Source organism: Coregonus clupeaformis, chromosome 18 (genome assembly GCF_020615455.1).
Source record: "Coregonus clupeaformis isolate EN_2021a chromosome 18, ASM2061545v1, whole genome shotgun sequence".
NCBI classification, from domain to species: Eukaryota; Metazoa; Chordata; class Actinopteri; order Salmoniformes; family Salmonidae; genus Coregonus; species Coregonus clupeaformis.
In genome coordinates this window covers 4,694,026-4,713,348 of record NC_059209.1, presented here as the reverse complement: position 1 = coordinate 4,713,348, position 19,323 = coordinate 4,694,026, and the positions used below count along the sequence as shown (strand labels likewise).

Sequence of the window (19,323 nt, the reverse complement as noted above, 5' to 3'; positions counted from 1 at the left end):
AGGGAGGGAGGGAGGGAGTAGTGAACTTTTGGGGAGAGGGGATATACTGAACACCTTGACTCAGGATGGTCTTCGTTGCTATGGCAATAGTGAGACCAGATTGTGATGTACTTAAGGTCAATGGCCTTACGAGTCCAAAAAGCTGTGTGTGTCTGCGTACGTGTGTGTGTGTGTGTGTGTGCCCATGCGTGTGTTGCTGCTAGAATGAATCTATTACTGCTGGCCTGAGTCTAGTAGTCTGGGTAGGCACATAAATGGACAATATAAAATATGAGACTTAACGTACTTCAGAAAGCCATAATAAACTGAAAGTCAGCGTTAGGCAGCTGTCATTACAATCCAATAGAGATTCTCTACCAGTGAACACCTGCCTTCTTTAAGTTCTTTCTGAGATATCTACACACGTGTACCCAGCTAATGCCTGCCTTCATAGGCTGCGTTTACACAGGCAGCCCAATTCTGATCTTTTCCCACTAATTGGTATTTTGACCAATCAGATCAGCTCTATTGTCAATAATTGGCCAAAGTTCAGATTTGGGCTGCCTGTGTAAACGCAGCCTTATACTCAGCTAACATGTGCCTTCGTAAGGCTCAGGGGGAGACCCAAGTGGCACCCTATTCCCTATGTAGTGCACTACTTTAGACCAGGGGCCATAGGGCTCTGCTGGGTCAAAAGTAGTGAACTATATAGGGAATAGGGTGCCACTTGTGTCTAACGTCCTTACCTTCTGATCATGGCCATATTCAGTGTTTGCCATGTTTAAAGGGGCAATCTGCGATTGCTACATCCATTTTTGTGCTTTTAAATTCATGACATATAGCCATTGATCCTTGAAGAATATAACTTACAAATGCTTAGTCTAACTGTGTAACCCACATCAGAACCCAAAATATAAGCTTGTTTGACTCCAGTGTTAGTAAACAATGTTAATTTAAACACTGTATAGCCTCATAACATGGTTCAAACTATAATGTTGATATCATGGATGGTCAGTCCTTGTCTTTTGAATTTGAGAATGGTTCCATTCCTCACAGAAAACAGTGGCGGCCGCTTCATCGTTGTTTGAACTGCAGATGTCCCTTTAAGGGCACGGAAATCGGTGGCCATTTTGTTTGACTATAATGTGATGGAAGAACCGATACAGGTCTTCTAGGGCTTGTCTATTTCTTACATGACTGCATCCCAAATGGCACCCTATTCCCTATATAGTGCACTACTTTTGATCTTAGCCCAATAGAGAATAGGGTGCCATTGTAGCTGTGCTTGTGAGACACTACACTGCACTTTACTGTAGTGTCTAGTAGTCTGTTTTGTCTTGTCTTGGGTTGGGTTGGGGGGAGAATTATGAATTTGATATGAATAAATGTTTGTATAAAAAAAGTGACTATTGGGATGTATTAATTTGTGTGTGAATTTGTAAAGCATAGTGTTTGTATGTGTTAATCACTCAAACAATATACATTTATTTTGTCTTTATTCAAAACACATTACATTGGGAGACCTGAGATGCAACATTACCTCCACTATAATACACTCAACAATGTGTGTATTACAACATTACACAGAAATGCTTGTAAGACATACCAAATATAGTGTGTTGATCTAATCAATGACAGCAGATCAGAGATCTAGTCTGTGGAGGTAGGGGATCTAGTCTGTGTTGGGTGATCTCGTGTGTCGGATGATCTGGGCTGGGCTGCAGGGCGACTTGATCTCTGTGTTGTTGCTTTTGGATCTCTCAGTGGATCCTGTCCTCCGGACCTGGACTAGTGGCCTGTCCTTCGTGATGTGGTAGCTTCCATTGGATCTGGTGTTGGTGATCTGCTTTGGAACAGTGGATCCAGTCTGTGGGATCTTGCCCTTTCCCTTTCCGGTGGATTTAGTCTTTGGGATCCGGACCATCTTTTGAGCGGATCCGGTATTTGACGTTTTGTCAGGGGATCTTGCCTCTTGGTTCTGGTCAGTGGTTGGGATCTTGGGAGATTCGGTCATTGGGATGTGAGCTTTGACAGGGGATCCGGTTTCTGTCAGCTTGCTGTCATCAGTGGATCTAGTCCCGGAATCCTCTCCCCCATTGGATGATCCGTCGTGTGGGATCTGGTCTCCATCGTCCTCCCCAGGGATAGGATCTAGCTCTACCTCCACACACACTCTCTGGGGTAACACCACCAGCCAGCACTTAGAACAGCTGCTCTCGAAGTACGGGTACAGCGTCTCTGTGAAGCGGTGAGTAAAGGTGAACAGGAGTTTGTCCCTCATCGCGTCCCAGAATTCCACCTGACCCTCCTCCCAGTCCAGTAACACCTAAAGATAACATAAAACGTCATTGTCCATTAGCCACTAAATGGAAACTGGTTATTTGAAATGAAGTTGACATTTTTTCTTGTGTGTCCCCTCCAGGCTAGGAGATGATGGACTTTTCTGTAACAAATGATCAATTAAGAAAAAAGGACATCTGTTGTTGGCGCTCTGGTTTACAGGGTAAAACTACAGCAACAGACAGAAACAGGACATCTGTTGTTGGCGCTCTGGTTTACAGGGTAAAACTACAGCAACAGACAGAAACAGGCAGAAGACTAAGTTAGACACACAGGGTCAACAGTTCATTAAGTAAATCTATTTTATTATATTCTAATACTTGTGGATGTGCCTCTCCACCCCCTCAAGTGCCCCCTCTATCTAACTATGGCCCCACCTTGATCCTGTGAAAGGGGCGGGACCAGTCCAGAGGGAGGGTGGTACAGGGTGTGGTCATGGCACGGTACGTTCCGTTCCGTAGGCTGAGGGTCCATAGCCCCTCCTCCGGACACGCCTCAAACTCCTCCCTCCTACGCACCGATTGGCTGGCCACACCAACTGTCCAGTTGCTGCTCTCGCCAACCTTGAAGCAGGATATATTTGTTATTTTTAATAGTATTATTATACTCATGTATATTTAAAATTATATTTTGAATTGTAATGACAAACGTAACAGCCCTGATACCTGCACACTGTTGAATATTCCTCCTATTGCATCAATAAAACTGCAAGAACCTCCATCAGTGTGCGTGTATGGACCCTGGTCAAATGTAGTGCACCAAATAGTGAATAGTGTGCCATTTGGGATGCATCCTCAGTCATTAAGTGCCCCACCTCCACGGTCCAGCAGTGGGTGCCGGCGCTGAATCCTTCCCAGCCCAGAGTGCAGGCGTACGGGTCGAATCTCTCCGGGTTAGCAGGCTGGATCTGGATCATCTCCTTGCCCAGCTGGACAGAGGTTAGCCCAGGGGAGAGGACCAGAGACGGGCAGGACGTGGTCGGGTCCAGGGTTACTGGAGCTGGAAGGGGAGGGGTTGGGGGAAGAAGTGGTGTGGGGGGAGGAGGTGTGTGGGGGGGAAGAGATGGGGAATGGGGAGGGGAAAGTGAGAGGGGGGAGATAGGACACATGCACACACACACACACACCACTCCGCCTCTCCCCCCAGACTCACTGTAGGGGGCTATGTGCAGCATGTTGTTCCAGACGGTGTATCGGAGGTTGGCCAGGTGTTTGGACGGGTCTATCAGAGGACCACACACCTTCTCTGGCTCCCCATGACTCTGCCACGTCCTACACACCACACACACACACACGCTCTATTCTGTTACAGGGCTCAGTGTGTGTGTGTGTCTGTGTGTGTGTCTCTGTGTGTGTCTGTGTGTCTGTGTGTGTGTGTCTGTGTGTGTGTGTGTGTGTGTGTGTGTGTGTGTGTGTGTGTCTGTGTGTGTGTGTGTCTGTGTGAGTGTGTGTGTGTCAAAAGGAAAATGAAAGAGGCATACAGAGAGAGTGAGAAATAGACAGAGATAAATAGAGAGATAGAGTCTGCATACCTCTTTACTGTCTCCTGGTAATTCTGTAAGACAAAAGCAATGTCTTATTATCACAATTACGCCAATGCACAGTATGCCATCACACACACACACACACACACACCTGCAGAAAGGTGATGTCATCCCCCTCTTCCTTGATCTCCTCCTCAATCTCTCGGATGGTTTTAGCCAGGAACTCCATCTCTTTTCTCATTCTTTCTCTCTTCTCCTTCATCCCTTTCTTCCTCTCCTCCTCTTCCTCCCTCAGCCTGGCTAGCCTGGCCTCCTCCTCCTCTCTCAGGAACTGGTGCAGCTGTTTAAACTCCTCCTTGATCTGCCTCTCTGTCTGCTGGGCGTGGCTCTGGGGAGGGAGGGAGGAATGGAGGGGGGAGGCAGGGAGAGGGAGGGAGGGAGGAAGCAGGGAGAGGGAGGGAGGAGTGGAGGAATGGAGGGGGAGGCAGGGAGAGGGAGGGAGGAGTGGAGGAAAGGAGGGGGAGGCAGGGAGAGGGAGGACACATTGTTGAGAGGTGCACAAATGTGATAACTTTTTGACAGCTGCATTTGTGGCAACTCATGTAAAAAGGGCTTTATAAATACATTGATTGTTTAATTTTGATTGATTAATTGACAGACCGACAATGCAAGTCGTACCTGGTTGTGTTGGGAGGCGTGTTCAAAGATCCGCGTAACCTTCTCAAACCTCCTGCTCTTCCCTAGCAGCTTACCCAGTGAAGAGTTCAGCTCCCCCTGGTGGGCAGCAGGAAGAATGACAACGAGCGTATCACAATACAATACATGTATAAAATGTTTTCGTTCTTTATTTTTGTGTCCATAAAAGCCCATATAGGGACTGGTGTTGAACATTTGCTAGTAATACTAAAGCGCAATGCATCGGACGATTTTTTGTGCAACGTGTCAATGTGTTTGTACTTGTCCCTGTCCAAATAAACCCCCCCAAAAAAAGTGATTGATTATGATAAACGCTTTATCTGCCTCCCCAATGCAAACTAGTTAAAAAATGTGAACATATATTTTGTGGAAAATATATGTTTTGGTACGTTTCTGAACGACGCACCATACCCAGGGGAGAACTACTCCCTCTCATTGAAGCCACGGAAGTTCGACCGCGGCACCGCAGACATTGTTAGCAGAAAACAGGATCCTCCATTATAGTGAATGGGGAAATAGCAATCTTCATGGTCAATCCCCCCCACCAAAAAAAAAAAAAAATTGAGGACAATCATGGTACCAATAATTGCTTCTAATACACCAGATGTATGTCCTTGAACCGACTATTTTAAAATCGTACACATAAGAAGTTATAAGGATCTTTTGGTTGATACTGGAAGCCTGCAGTACCCCGGTCGGCCTTCAACTTGAGTTACTCAGAGGGGGCAGCACTGAGCTAGCCTGCAACGTCACTTCCTGGAGTAGCAAACTGCACATGTTATGTCTCCATGAAATGCCATCTTAACTGACTTCATTTGGCTTCAATGTGCTATTGACTCTTCCCATAGGAATGAATGGTGTCACTCGATGGCTTTGCCCATTCTTTTTACAGTCATTGACCCATGCTACGGGTTCGCCCGGTCACTTGACAGGCCATATTCAATATTGGCAGTACAGTATTGTGTTTCTAAACCATTTCTGTACCAGTGACTGGCAGAGACAGGGTCCTCCTCCTCTTGTTTAACCAGCTCATGTTTAAAACATATACAATATGTAAAAACATCACTGGAGGCTGGTGGGAGGAGCTATAGGAGGACGGGCTCATTGTAATGGCTAGAATGGAATAAATGGAACGGCATCAAACATATGGAAACCACGTGTTAGACTCCGTTCCAATTATTCCAGTCCAGCCATTACAATGGGCCCGTCCTCCTATAGCTCTCCCCACCAGCCTCCACTGCTGGAGCTACAACTCACCACTATCACTGTGCCTCTGCTCTACTTATTTTGTTTGCCTCCCTGTTGTGGCGTCTACCTGTCTCAGCATCTTCTCTGCTGTCACTCTGTGCTTCTTCTTGTTCTGCCTGTATGTTATAAAAGTCACGCTAATGACATAGGCTATATTGCCAATGAGTGCCAGTTATGTGTTCCCCTGAATCAACGCCTCCCCTAAGTGTTATCCTCCTAGAGTCTAAGCCGGGGAGAAACTATTTGATTAAACGTTGAATTTGGCCTTACTGCTATTAGCCCATAGAAATACATTGAATTCATACAGACAGTCCCCCACAAAAAAATCTAAAATAAGTTTGTTTTGAAGTGTCTGTCCTATATCTGAGAGATCAGGATTTTTTTTTTTTTACACATATTTACCCCCTTTTTTAGGCACTAAACTACTTCCATGTATACTTCCATTCATTTTTTTAAAACTGGTACTGGGGTACCTTCAGACGAGTCTTGTGAGGCTTGTCGCTGTCCCAGAGCGAAACAACCGTCATGTACGTGTCCGTGAGTCTCACCTTTCCATAGAGGGGTCATATTACTATATAGCCCAAACTGTTCAGACGCTAAAGACAGAAGTTGGCAGATCGGCGGTACCGACCTCAGACGAGTTCCCCATCAAAATCTGTCTGTTTAAGCTACAGATATCTGTTTTTATTTAATGGGCTGCGTCTCAATCCACCCCATCCGCCGATGTCGGCCTTCAGCATCTGTGGTGAAAGGTGGCCGAGCTACAGCAGTGTTTGTCAGACCACGAGACATCCCGAAAATCGTGAGAAGACAGAAAACGTGAGAACTATGAACTAATACGACCACTTTATGGAAAGATTGACCACTCTATGCTCTACGACCCCCACGGGGACTCGTCTGAAGTCGGTACCATCGATGTGCCAACTTCGGTCTGTAGCATCCAAACCATTTGGGCTCCAGACTAATATGACCCCACCAGTGTCATGGGAGTCGTCTAAAGGTAACCCAATACCGGTTTTAAAAATGTATGGTAGTTTTGTGGCAACAAAAAAAAAGGTGTTAAATGTGTCCCACATTTTTTTGCTCCTAGATATAGGACAGACACTTCAAAACCTTATTCATTATGATGTCATTTTGGACTGTCTTTTTTGCCATTTAAAAATGTGTTATTCAATGTGTTTCTATGGGCTTTTGTAGCAAAGGACAAATTCCATATTTTATCAAGTAATCTTTGCATATATATTTTTTTATATATATACCTACAGGGGTCCTACAATTCCAAATCAAATAGCTATTTGATCCATGGTGTGACCATCTTAACACAATTCCATATGTTAGTTTAGTAGAACCCCAGGTGGGTGGAGATTTCACTTAAGGACCAATGGAATGGTCTAAAATGTACTAACTCCACCCATCCAGGGCACCAGGCCATGCAGAACCAACTCGCCACTGTAAGACTCTGCTTACTACTGGATACGGAGTGGCTGCCCAGAGGTGGACAATTTAAATCATGTGCCGTCTATCAAATCGTGTGGTACTTCACTTGAGAAGCAAAATAACAGTTGTAGCCTAGGTTACACAGACTGTTTTTCCCCCAATGCAAAACTCATGCCAGGTGGGGAGTTACATGCAGCTATCTCGGCAGCATATTCCACACAAGCAAGACACAGACAGGCAGTCTACACAGCAATTTAATGTTCTGATTTCAGCATCATTACAAACACTGGCTAAGCAGGGGACAGACAAGCAGTCAAAATAGTAGTGTTCTTTTTCAGCATCTCAGGCTAAGATATGACACCATTACTATAAAGATTACATAATCACAAAGGTAAACGTGTGGTTAAAACGCAGATTATTTTGCCCCAATGCAACGCCCTGCTTCTGCAATATCCTTAGTTACACCAGACAGAGAAGGTTGTAGCCTTTTGCTACTGTAATATCCTTAGTTACGACAGAGAGAAGGTTGTAGCCTTCTGCTACTGTAATATCCTTAGTTACAACAGTCAGAGAAGGTTGTAGCCTTCTGCTACTGTAATATCCTTAGTTACAACAGTCAGAGAAGGTTGTAGCCTTCTGCTACTGTAATATCCTTAGTTACAACAGACAGAGAAGGTTGTAGCCTTCTGCTACTGTAATATCCTTAGTTGCAACAGTCAGAGAAGGTTGTAGCCTTCTGCTACTGTAATATCCTTAGTTACAACAGTCAGAGAAGGTTGTAGCCTTCTTCTACTGTAATATCCTTAGTTACAACAGTCAGAGAAGGTTGTAGTCTTTTGCTACTGTAATATCCTTAGTTACGACAGACAGAGAAGGTTGTAGCCTTCTTCTACTGTAATATCCTTAGTTACAACAGTCAGAGAAGGTTGTATACTTCTTCTACTGTAATATCCTTAGTTACAACAGTCAGAGAAGGTTGTAGCCTTCTGCTACTGTAATACCCTTAGTTACGACAGACAGAGAAGGTTGTAGCCTTCTGCTACTGTAATATCCTTAGTTACAACAGACAGAGAAGGTTGTAGCCTTCTGCTACTGTAATACCCTTAGTTACAACAGTCAGAGAAGGTTGTAGCCTTCTGCTACTGTAATATCCTTAGTTACAACAGTCAGAGAAGGTTGTAGCGTTTATCCTTTATTACGACCCATGATCTTGGCTGTCTAACTGATGACAGTCTATATTGGCTGTCTAACTGATGACAGTCTATATTGGCTGTCTAACTGATGACAGTCGGAGCACATCTCTTTGTTGATGGCGCGTTTGACTTTGAATGTGAGTTTGACCTCAGCTCAGCCTATCAGAAAATGGGCCAGCCCAACTTGGTAGGGGGGCCAGCTGTTGCCCACTGATCGAGAAGGGTCCATTGCACTGATCAGCCAAAGGCTCATTAGTATAACTGAGAAATTGTGCAAAAATGGTAAAAATATATGTGTATTAACAGGTCCATGGGCCGCAGGCCATGTCACCCTTTTCATTTTTGTATTTTTATATAAAAAACAATATACATGTGTGTGTCAATTTCAACCAGCCCACCCAACAAAATAAATCTGGCTTCTATCCTGTATGTGTTATTTCATGCTCTTTCAGGTTCCCTAACTGACTAATGTCTTCTCCTCCAGTGTGTGTATTGTCTCATGCTTTTTCAGGTTCCCTAACCGGGTAAATATCTTTTCACACTGAGAGCAGTGGTAGGTCTTTTTTTCTGTGTGTGTTCTCTCGTGATATTTAAAGCCCCCTAACTGGGTAAAAGTCTTTCCACACAGGGAGCACTGGTAGGGCTTTTCTCCTGTGTGTGTCCTCTCGTGTGTTTTCAGGTTCCATAACCAGGTAAAACCCTTTCCACACTGGGAGCATTGGAAAGGCTTCTCTCCTGTGTGCGTCCTCTCATGCTCTTTCAGATGGGATGACTGGTTAAATTTCTTTTCACAATGGGAGCATTGGAAAGGCTTTTCTCCTGTATGCGTCCTCTCATGCTCTTTCAGCTTTGATAACCATTTAAAACTCTTTCCGCACTGGGAGCAGTGGTTTGTCTTCTCTTCCTGTGTGCGTATTCTCTCATTATTTTTCAGGTTCCCTAACTGGGTAAATGTCTTTCCATTCTGAGAGCAGTGGTAGGCATTTTTTTCTCTGTGTGTCCGCTCATGATATTGAAAGCCCCCTAACTGGGTAAAAGTCTTTCCACAAATGGCACATTGGTAGGGCTTTTCTCCAGTGTGTGTTCTCTCATGCTCTTTCAGCTTTGATAACCAGGTGAAACTCTTTCCACAGTGGGAGCAGTGGTGTGGTCTCACTGGTTTAGGCGTCTCTGGGTCTGGTTCCCCTGAAGGACACTTCCCACTGTCAGAGGGAGAGTCTGGCCTCTCTCCTGCCAAAGACAAACAGAGTATTTAGTTAAACAGAAATGAAACCGCCACATTATTAAACTATCTTCCTATGAGGTTTAATCCAGACTAGATCCCAAATGGTAAATTTGGATCCTGGATGCTGATTGGTTGATAGCCGTTAGTTATTCACAATAATCCACAGGTAATGCCTGTTAAAGGGATATTTCGGGATTTTCACAATATCTACTTCCCCAGAGTCAGATGAACTCATGGATACCATTGTTTTGTCTATGTGTGCAGTCTGAAGGAAGTTGCTAACTAGCCCTAGCAGAATTGCTAACTAGTGTTAGCATAATGACTAGAAGTCTATGGTATCTGCTAACATGATTGCAGAAACTACCTCCAACTTCCTTCATACTTGACACAGAGACATAAAAATTGTATTCACAAGTTCATCTGACACTGGGGAAGTAGATAATGATAACACAATTGAGATTTTAAAAACTAATTATTTAAGGTTTGAGCCCCTGTTAAAGTGTGTACACCATTGATAAAGATGAAGAAAAATGACTGTCTATAATAAATAATTACAATTCTGAGCTATATTGTCTGCTCCAAAAAATTGGGAAATTATATTATTTTATACTATTACAATTGATTTTGTTTAACAAGTAATAAAACGTTCTCAAAAAGGAAGGGGTCAAAATTATGGACATCTTGGTTTTCAATTCCTGAAATGGACTCCTCTGTTCTCAATACCACTGGTGTGCATGGCCAAAGAGCTCTATTTTAACGTAATCTGGCCAAAGCACCGGTTCCAATCCAAGTGCCAATACTGGTTAGAAAACTCCAGGCCTTTACATGTATTGGATGACATGAAAATAGAGCCTTTTGACCTCGCACACCAGTGGTGGGTTTGGCGTCGAAATGAGAATGCATGAGCAGAAAATAACCCCATCCCTTCTGTAAAATATGGTGGTGGATCTTTGATGTTATGGGGCTGTTTTGCTTCCACTGGTCCTGGGGCCCTTGTTAAGGTCAACGGTATCATGAACTTTACCCAGTACCAAGATATTTGAGCCAAAAACCTGGTTGCCAGGAGGCTGACACTTGGCCGCAAGTGGATCTTCCTGCAAGACAATAACCCCAAGCACACATCAAAATCCATAAAGAAATTGATAATTGGCCACAAAATCAACATTTTGCAATGGCCATCTCAATGACTTGAAACCCATTTGAAAAGCTGTGGTTTGAATTGAAAAGGGCAGTCCATAAGAGATAAAAATATTTCAAAGATCTGGAAGGATTCTGTATGGAGGAATAGTCTAAGATCCCTCACAACGTGCTCGCCAACACTTTATAGAAACACATTTTTTTTAAAGGCTTAGTGCTGTTATTCTCACAAGGTGAAGTATTGAAAGGTAATGAAAACAGAGGTGTCCATCATTTTGACCCCTAACTTTTTGCGAATAAAATGAACACTACCTTTGAGAAATCACTTTCTCTGAGCAATTGTATCAAATAATTCCTCCATTTTGTGAGCATACACTATAGGCTAGCTCAGTATTTGAATAATGTATTGTTTTCTTTATCTTTATCAACCGCCAAGGCCTTAATCATGACTCTCAGTTCCATTACATTACACATCATTCCATTATTTTACTTATAGATGTGTGTATTGTTGTGAATTGTTAGATACTACTGCACTGTTGGAGCTAGGAACACAAGCATTTCACTACACCCGCAATAACATCTGCTAAATGTGTGTAAGTGACCAATAACATTTTATTTTATTTGATAAAGAATCATTGGACGAAGGCGTCTTCTGTATGGGGGAGTTTTGTTAAGAGCCCCGACGCTCGGTCTGAACATTAACAAGCATCACTTGAGGTACGGTTTTGGAAGCATAAGGACCTTATTTTTCATATCAGCAAGAAATTATATATATATATATTTTTTTTTTTTTAAGGTTCCATTGACACACCTTTATAGGGTTAGGGTTCCCACATGGCCATCGCCATGGTTACAGCGCGTGGTCACAGATAACAGACGGAAGACAGAGTCGACTACTTGTGCTAATTAGCCATCCGTGTCTCCTAACACCTGTGTGTGAACAGAAGACGGACGCCACAAACGTGTTGTCACTGAAAAAGACTGTTGGCTGCAACTGTTTAAACTACAGAGATAGACGGAGGACTCATCTTAGTATCTGTGCCATTATAGCGTCTATATCCATTTTGAAGTAGTCCATTTTCTTCTTCACAATTGGCTGATCCCTCCTGATGACCCGGTTGGACATGACCCCAACTGGGTCACCAGGAGGGATCAGCCAATGAAGTTGGAAGTCCCACCCAGTTGACTACATAAAAAATGGTGGAAGCCGTCAATGGCGCTATCCATGCTAATACAGCCTTTTGGCCACTAGAGGCCTCTATCGCTCTCTATGGTTAAAACAGTATACAGCAGTGGAGGCTGGTGGGAGGAGCTATAGGAGAATGGGCTCATTGTAATGGCCGGAATGGAATTAATGGAACAGAGCCAAACGTGGTTTCCATTCAATTTACAATTTAGTCATTTAGCAGACGCTCTTATCCAGAGCGACTTACATGAGCAATTAGGGTTAAGTTTATTTATTTTTATTTTATTTCACCTTTATTTAACCAGGTAAACCAGTTGAGAACAAGTTCTCATTTACAACTGCGACCTGGCCAAGATAAAGCATAGCAGTGCGATAAAAACAAACACAGAGTTACATATGGGGTAAAACAAAACAAAGTCAAAAATACAACAGAAATACATATAATATACAGTGTGCAAATTTAGCAAGTTATGGAGGTAGGCAATAAAATAGGCTATAGTGCAAAATAATTACAATTAGTATTAACACTGGAATGATAGATGTGCAAGAGATGATGTGCAAATAGAGATACTGGGGTACAAATGAGCAAAATAGATAACAATATAGGGATGAGGTAGTTGGGCGGGCTAATTTCAGATGGGCTGTGTACAGGTGCAGTGATCGGTAAGGTGCTCTGACAACTGATGCTTAAAGTTAGTGAGGGAGATAAGTGTCTCCAGCTTCAGAGATTTTTGCAATTTGTTCCAGTCATTGGCAGCAGAGAACTGGAAGGAATTGCGGCCAAAGGAGGTGTTGGCTTTGGGGATGACCAGTGAGATATACCCGCTGGAGCGGACTACGGGTGGGTGTTGCTATGGTGACCAATGAGCTAAGATAAGGCGGGGATTTGCCTAGCAGTGATTTATAGATGGCCTGGAGCCAGTGGGTTTGGCGACGAATATGTAGTGAGGACCAGCCAACAAGAGCGTACACGGTCACAGTGGTGGGTATTATATGGGGCTTTGGAGACAAAACGGATGGCACTGTGATAGACTACATCCAATTTGCTGAGTAGAGTGTTGGAGGCTATTTTGTAAATGACATCGCCGAAGTCAAGGATCGGTAGGATAGTCAGTTTTACGAGGGCATGTTTGGCAGCATGAGTGAAGGAGGCTTTGTTGCGAAATAGGAAACCGATTCTAGATTTAACTTTGGATTGGAGATTCTTAATGTGAGTCTGGAAGGAGAGTTTACAGTCTAACCAGACACCTAGGTAGTTGTCCACATACTCTAGGTCAGACCCGTCGAGAGTAGTGATTCTAGTCGGGTGGGCGGGTGCAAGCAGCGTTCGGTTGAAGAGCATGCATTTAGTTTTACTAGTGTTTAAGAGCAGTTGGAGGCTACTGAAGGAGTGTTGTATGGAATTGAAGCTCATTTGGAGGTTTGTTAACACAGTTTCCAATGAAGGGCCAGATGTATACAAAATGGTGTCGTCTGCGTAGAGGTGGATCTGAGAGTCACCAGCAGCAAGAGCGACGTCATTGATATACACAGAGAAAGAGTCGCCCAAGAATTGAACCCTGTGGCACCCCCCATAGAGACTGCCATAGGTCCAGACAACAGGCCCTCCGATTTGACACATTGAACTCTATCTGAGAAGTAGTTGGTGAACCAGGCGAGGCAGTCATTTGAGAAACCAAGGCTATTTAGTCTGCCAATAAGAATGCGGTGGTTGACAGAGTCGAAAAGCCTTGGCCAGGTCAATGAAAACGCGCACAGTACTGTCTATTATCGAACGCGGGTTATAATATCGTTTAGGACCTTGAGCGTGGCTGAAGTGCACCCATGACCAGCTCGAAACCGGATTGCATAGCGGAGAAGGTACGGTGGGATTCAAATGGTCGGGTGATCTGTTTGTTGACTTGGCTTTCAAAAACTTTTGAAAGGCAGGGCAGGATGGATATGGGTCTGTAACAGTTTGGATCTAGAGTGTCACCCCCTTTGAAGAGGGGGATGACCGCGGCAGCTTTCCAATCTCTGGGGATCTCAGACGTTACGAAAGAGAGGTTGAACAGGCTAGTAATAGGGGTTGCGACAATTTCGGCGGCTAGTGCTTAAGGGCACATCGACAGATTTTTCACCTAGTCGGCTCGGGGATTAGAACCAGCGACCTTTCGGTTACTGGCACAACGCTCTTACCCACTAAGCTACCTGCCGCCCATTCCATTAATTCCATTCCAGCCATTACAATGAGCCTGTCCTCCTATAGCTCCTCCCAACAGCCTCTTCTGGTGTACAGTAAGTGTATATTTTGCATTTGTGAAATGATTTTGATGTGATATGAAACTATTGGGATTTATGTTTCTAGAACCGTACAGAAATTGAGAACCGATTCACGTTTAGATGGCGTTTTTGGCTGTTTTGGCTGCCAGAGCCAATTCGCCTCTAAACAGAACATTAAAGGTCAGGCTCATTTAGCTCATTATTGGGCTATCACTCCACTAGCTAACTTTACTTACCGGTGTTAATCACATCTCCTGTCTTTTCTTCTTCGTCTTCCAATGTGACAGTAACCTCCCCCTGCTCCTTCACTCCAAAAACGACATCCTCCTCTTTCTCATCCCCCGCCTTCTCTTTCACTCTGAGCGCTTCTTTATCTCCTTTCACTGTGACGTCCTCCTCTTCCTCCTCTTCTTTCACGACAATATTAAGCCACAGACCCTCTTTCTCCGTCCAGCAGACCTCCTGTTCTTTAGCAGTGGGGGAGTAGCTTAGTGAGCTCATGGTCGTGGATGTTAGCTAGCTAGTTAGCATAAACAACTAGCCTAGTGCTAACTTAACCAGCCAGCTAGATGACTAACAACGTAAATACGAAATTAAACAGGGTAACTAGTAGATACGACAGACCTGTGTTTAAAATACAGCGACTTCCCATACACCGAAACCGTCTAAAGAGCTGCTATGTTGGCTAGCAAGCTACGGAGGAGCATGACCTGCTTCTTCTTCTTCTTCGGGGGTTTATAGGCGGTTGGCATCCAACGTTAATGGTGCATTACCGCCACCTACTGTACTGGAGTGTGGGCCAGAGACCGGGAGGAATTAAATCCTGCCGGCCCTTTAAAAATAAGATTGGAGACTGTATATCATTATGTTCTACTTAGTATGCTCTTTAAACAGTGGTTTAGTGACAACTTTTTTAGTTGCCAGCGCACAAAAAAATAAATAAATGGTGTCATAATTTCTGAATCAAAGTTTGCACCATAGCCTATTGAATAATAAAATTTTATATCATCCTATGCCTACACACATTGACTTGAAGAAATGTTTGTATTTTTAATACCCTCAAATACCAAATTAGGTCTACCTAATTTCAAAATAGGCCATCATCATTGTCAATCGTGAATGATATTCTCTATGATCTGTGATTTTAAAAAAAAATGCTTCTCTGTGACATCACAGGGTAGGATTACATCACAGTATGAAAATATATACACTCACTAACTGTAAGTCGCTCTGGATAAGAGTGTCTGCTAAATGACTAAAATGTAAATGTAAATGTAAATGATTAAAAGTAAGAAAAACTGTGATTTTCAAAACCTGCAAAGAGTTTCTAGCCAGAGGGAGGGTATTCTCCTACTCCCCAGGTCACCACGAATCTCATAGTGTTTGAAAATAACTGTTTTTAAAATGTTTAAACTATTGATGATGTCATCAATAGACATTTCTTACTTTATTTTTTTTCTTCTGCAAAACGTAGAAATTTGCCGTTTTCACATATGTAGACACTGGTATTGTGCTGGAGATAATGAAAATGAGGTTGCAAAGTGGTGGAATTGCACTCAAAAACTATCTACTGAAGAACTTTCAAAATACAAAAAGTGTCACAGTATGATCCGTTTTGCTTCACACATTTAGAAAGTTCTTGACAACTTGATTGATGACATGCAAAACATTTTGGGACTGTATCAACAGTGGACTAATGAAACAAATACCAAAATATCGTTTTTGAGTTATATTTTTCTTTAAGGCCCCCACACTGGCCCATTTTTTTTTTTTTTTTACCTTGAAGCCTTTTTTGTGAACCCCCCATTATTACCCAGATAATGATCATTTTGCTAAAAAACGAACAAGTTAGACTGGCCCACTGGGCTAAAAGTGGACCAGCCTATCTGGTATTTGCCTGAATTGCCAGATGGCCAGTCCACCCCTGCTTGTGGTTCTGTGTGGCCTCATGGACTAGGTCATGTTACTCTATGTCAGTAAGGTGTCAAGCACATGGAGACAGGAACCAAAATAACACTTCATGAGTCAAACATCTACAGGTGTAGGATCTTAATTTCATAACTCTTTTGTTGCTGAGAATTTTCCTGCACCACAGGAAATGCAGATGAGCTTAATGATTTACATAAATTCACTGAAAACCTGCACATACACAGGGTTATATTAACAGTATCACACTTTTCATGTAGCCTAATTTTGGCCAGCTAATAGCCAAACCACCGATCAAGCAACATTATGGACTGAATGTTAAAACCTGTCTGCCTGTCTGACTGTCTGTCTATCTATCTGTCTGTTTTTCTGTCTGTTTTTCTGCCTTTCTGTCTGTCTGTCTGCCTGTCTGTCCGTCCGTCCGTTAGTCTGTCTCCTACCTTACAGTCAGGTACAGCCTCCGTTATGGGGTAGACTCTGTGCCCCTCGTGGGTCTCAGTCGGTCCACACTGACTGCACACCGGCTCCAGGTCATCCACACAGAACAAGGTCAACTTCTCTCCATGCTCCCGGCACAGCTCTGGATCTCCAGGGGGAAGGACGGAGTCCTCTGCCCCAGGGAGAAGGGCCTTGAGCGAGGTGGAATCCCCTGAGAGGGACCCTAAGGCTGGAGCTTCTAGTCTGAGAGCCATCATGGATTCTTTTTCTGAGCAAGAGTGGAAGAAGGTAGCGAGAGGAATGAAAAGAGGGGAGGAGAGAAAGAGAGAGAGGGAGAGAGTGGGAGGGAGAGAGAGAGTGGGAGGGAGAGGGGAGGGAAAGCAGTATGTGTGTATACGTTGCGTTGGTATTTTGTGTTCATGTGTGTTTGTGTGTGCGTATACATGTGTTTGTGTGTGTATGGGTGTGTGTGTGTGTTTGTGTGTGTTTGAGTGTGTGTGTCTATATCAGTACCTGTGTACAACTCCATGAAATGAATGTAAGATGTATGTGTGCCATAGAGGTCAAATCCAGACGTGGGTTCTAATAGTATCTGAACTCTTTCAAATACTTTGAGCGTTTGCATTAGCCTACATGTGCCAGATGGGCGGGGTTGACCTTTTTGGGACTATTCTATTGGTCCTTAACGCCAGGCAATCACAGATAAAGATGTTTTGAATCCAGAGTAGGTCAAGTTACAACCCCCCCTCTTCTCTCTCTCCCCCCTTCACTCTCTCTCACTCTCTGTCTCTCTCTCCCCCTCCCACTCTCTCTCTCTCCTCCTCTTCTCTCCCTCCCCCATCTCTCTCTCTCTCTCTCTATCTCCCCCATCTCTCTCTCTCCCCCATCTCTCTCTCTATCTCTCTCTCTCTCTCCCTCTCTCCCCATCTCTCTCTCTCTCTCTCTCTCTCTCTCTCTCTCTCTCTCTCTCTCTCTCTCTCTCTCTCTCTCTCTCTCTCTCTCTCTCTCTCTCTCTCTCTCTCTCTCTCTCTCTCTCTCTCTCTCACCAGACAAACCAATCCATAGGGCCCCAATCCTTACCACGTCAGTGGTTGGTATCTGTGGGTTGAATCCTAATTTAAGCAGTGCACATGGAAGCTATACCTCACATGCACACATAACTGGAGACTCAAACTGACTTTAATGCTTGATTTAATGCTTGTTCAGGTTACGAGCAACTATACCTGGGTTCAAATAGTATTTCCTTTCTTTCAAATACTTTATCTGGGCTTGATTGAGCTTGCCTGACAGCAATGGAACGCACAGGCTAGCCTAAAAAAAAATATGAACCCCGCCCATCTGGCATTCCAGCCAGGCTAAAGCAACCAACCAAAGTATTTGAAAGAAAGGAAATACTATTTGAACCCAGGTATGGTCGCTTGTAACCTGAACATACCCTTAAATCAAGCATGAGTGTCAGTCCGAGTCTCCTGCTTAAATTAGGATTCAACCCACAGATACCAACCACGGACGTGACTTCGTTGCAACTGAAAGTCTGTGCACTCAAATGGCACCCTATTCCCTATGTAGTGCACTACAGCGTATACGTATGTCTATACAGTAAGTGCTCTACAGTAAGTGCATTACTATACCATATACTTAAGATACAATTATCACATAATATTAATAATATATAAATGTAATGGTAATGTACTGTAATGTAATAGTAATGTACTCATATTATAATATCATATTTCACATAGATCGTTTTTTAAATGCTAGTGACAGGGTCACGGTGTCACACACACATCATTGGCATAAAATGTAAAAAGAGAATAAAGTTTTCCGGATTCACCTGACTGGCACGTTACGTTTACATTTCAGTCGTTAGTGGACGCTCCTATCTAGAGGGACTTTCAGTTCATTCATTCAACCTAAAGGAAAAATATTTTTGTGTTTTTTTAACTAGTCCACTGTTGATTCAGCCCCAACATGTTTTGCATGTCAGCAGTCAAGTTTTCAAGATATAGGACATTTCAAGATTTAGGACTCCAGACCAAAGGACAAATTTCCACCGGTCTAATGTCCATTGCTCGTGTTTCTTGGTCCAAGCATGTCTCTTCTTCGTATTGGTGTCCTTTAGTAGTGGTTTCTTTGTAGCAATTCGACCATGAAGGCCTGACTCACGCAGTCTCCTCTGAACAGTTGATGTTGAGATGTGTCTGCTACTTGAACTCTGTGAAGTATTTATTTGGGCTGCATTTTCTGAGGCTGGTAACTCTAATGAACTTATCCTCTGCAGCAGAGGTGACGTTGGGTCTTCCATTCCTGTGGCAGTCCTCATGAGAGCCAGTTTCATCATAGCGCTTGATAGTTTTTGCGACTGCACTTGAAGAAACTTTAAAAGTTCTTTACATTTTCCGTATTGACTGACCTTCATGTCTTAAAGTAATGATGGACTGTCATTCCTCTTTGCTTATTTGAGCTGTTCTTGCCATAATATGGACTTGGTCTTTTACCAAATAGGGCTATCTTCTGTATACCACCCCTACCTTGTCACAACACAACTGATTGGCTCAAACGCATTAAGAAGGATATAAATTCCACAAATTAACTTTTAAGAAAGCACACCTGTTAATTGAAATGCATTCCAGGTGACTACCTCATGAAGCTGGTTGAGAGAATGCCAAGAGCGTGCAAAGCTGTCATGAAGGCAAACGGTGGCTATTTGAAGAATCTCAAATATAGCATATATTTTGATTTGTTTAACACTTTGTTGGTTACTACATGATTC

The 19,323-nt window shown here is 43.4% G+C and overlaps 2 protein-coding genes across 3 annotated transcripts; both read right to left on the bottom strand.

The window, feature by feature from the left end:
- Positions 1 to 1,458: 1,458 nt before the first annotated feature.
- On the bottom strand, positions 1,459 to 16,900 carry LOC121533225 (E3 ubiquitin-protein ligase TRIM35). Of its 2 annotated transcripts, none has more exons than XM_045226732.1 (8): positions 16,553 to 16,897; positions 4,481 to 4,576; positions 3,954 to 4,190; positions 3,851 to 3,873; positions 3,472 to 3,590; positions 3,134 to 3,318; positions 2,697 to 2,882; positions 1,459 to 2,305 (listed from the first exon to the last, which is right to left on the bottom strand). In XM_045226732.1, the coding sequence occupies exons 1-8, from the start codon at positions 16,805 to 16,807 to the stop codon at positions 1,652 to 1,654; spliced, it is 1,755 nt and encodes a 584-aa protein (XP_045082667.1). In that variant the 5' UTR covers positions 16,808 to 16,897; the 3' UTR covers positions 1,459 to 1,651. The 2 variants fall into 2 exon arrangements, with proteins under 2 accessions (XP_045082667.1, XP_045082669.1); XM_045226734.1 differs by having other exon boundaries at positions 2,036 to 2,217; positions 16,553 to 16,900.
- Positions 7,420 to 14,924, bottom strand: LOC123493058 (zinc finger protein 709-like). Its single transcript, XM_045226739.1, has 3 exons — positions 14,811 to 14,924; positions 14,423 to 14,653; positions 7,420 to 9,606 (listed from the first exon to the last, which is right to left on the bottom strand). The coding sequence occupies exons 1-3, from the start codon at positions 14,836 to 14,838 to the stop codon at positions 8,834 to 8,836; spliced, it is 1,032 nt and encodes a 343-aa protein (XP_045082674.1). The 5' UTR covers positions 14,839 to 14,924; the 3' UTR covers positions 7,420 to 8,833.
- Positions 16,901 to 19,323: the final 2,423 nt, after the last annotated feature.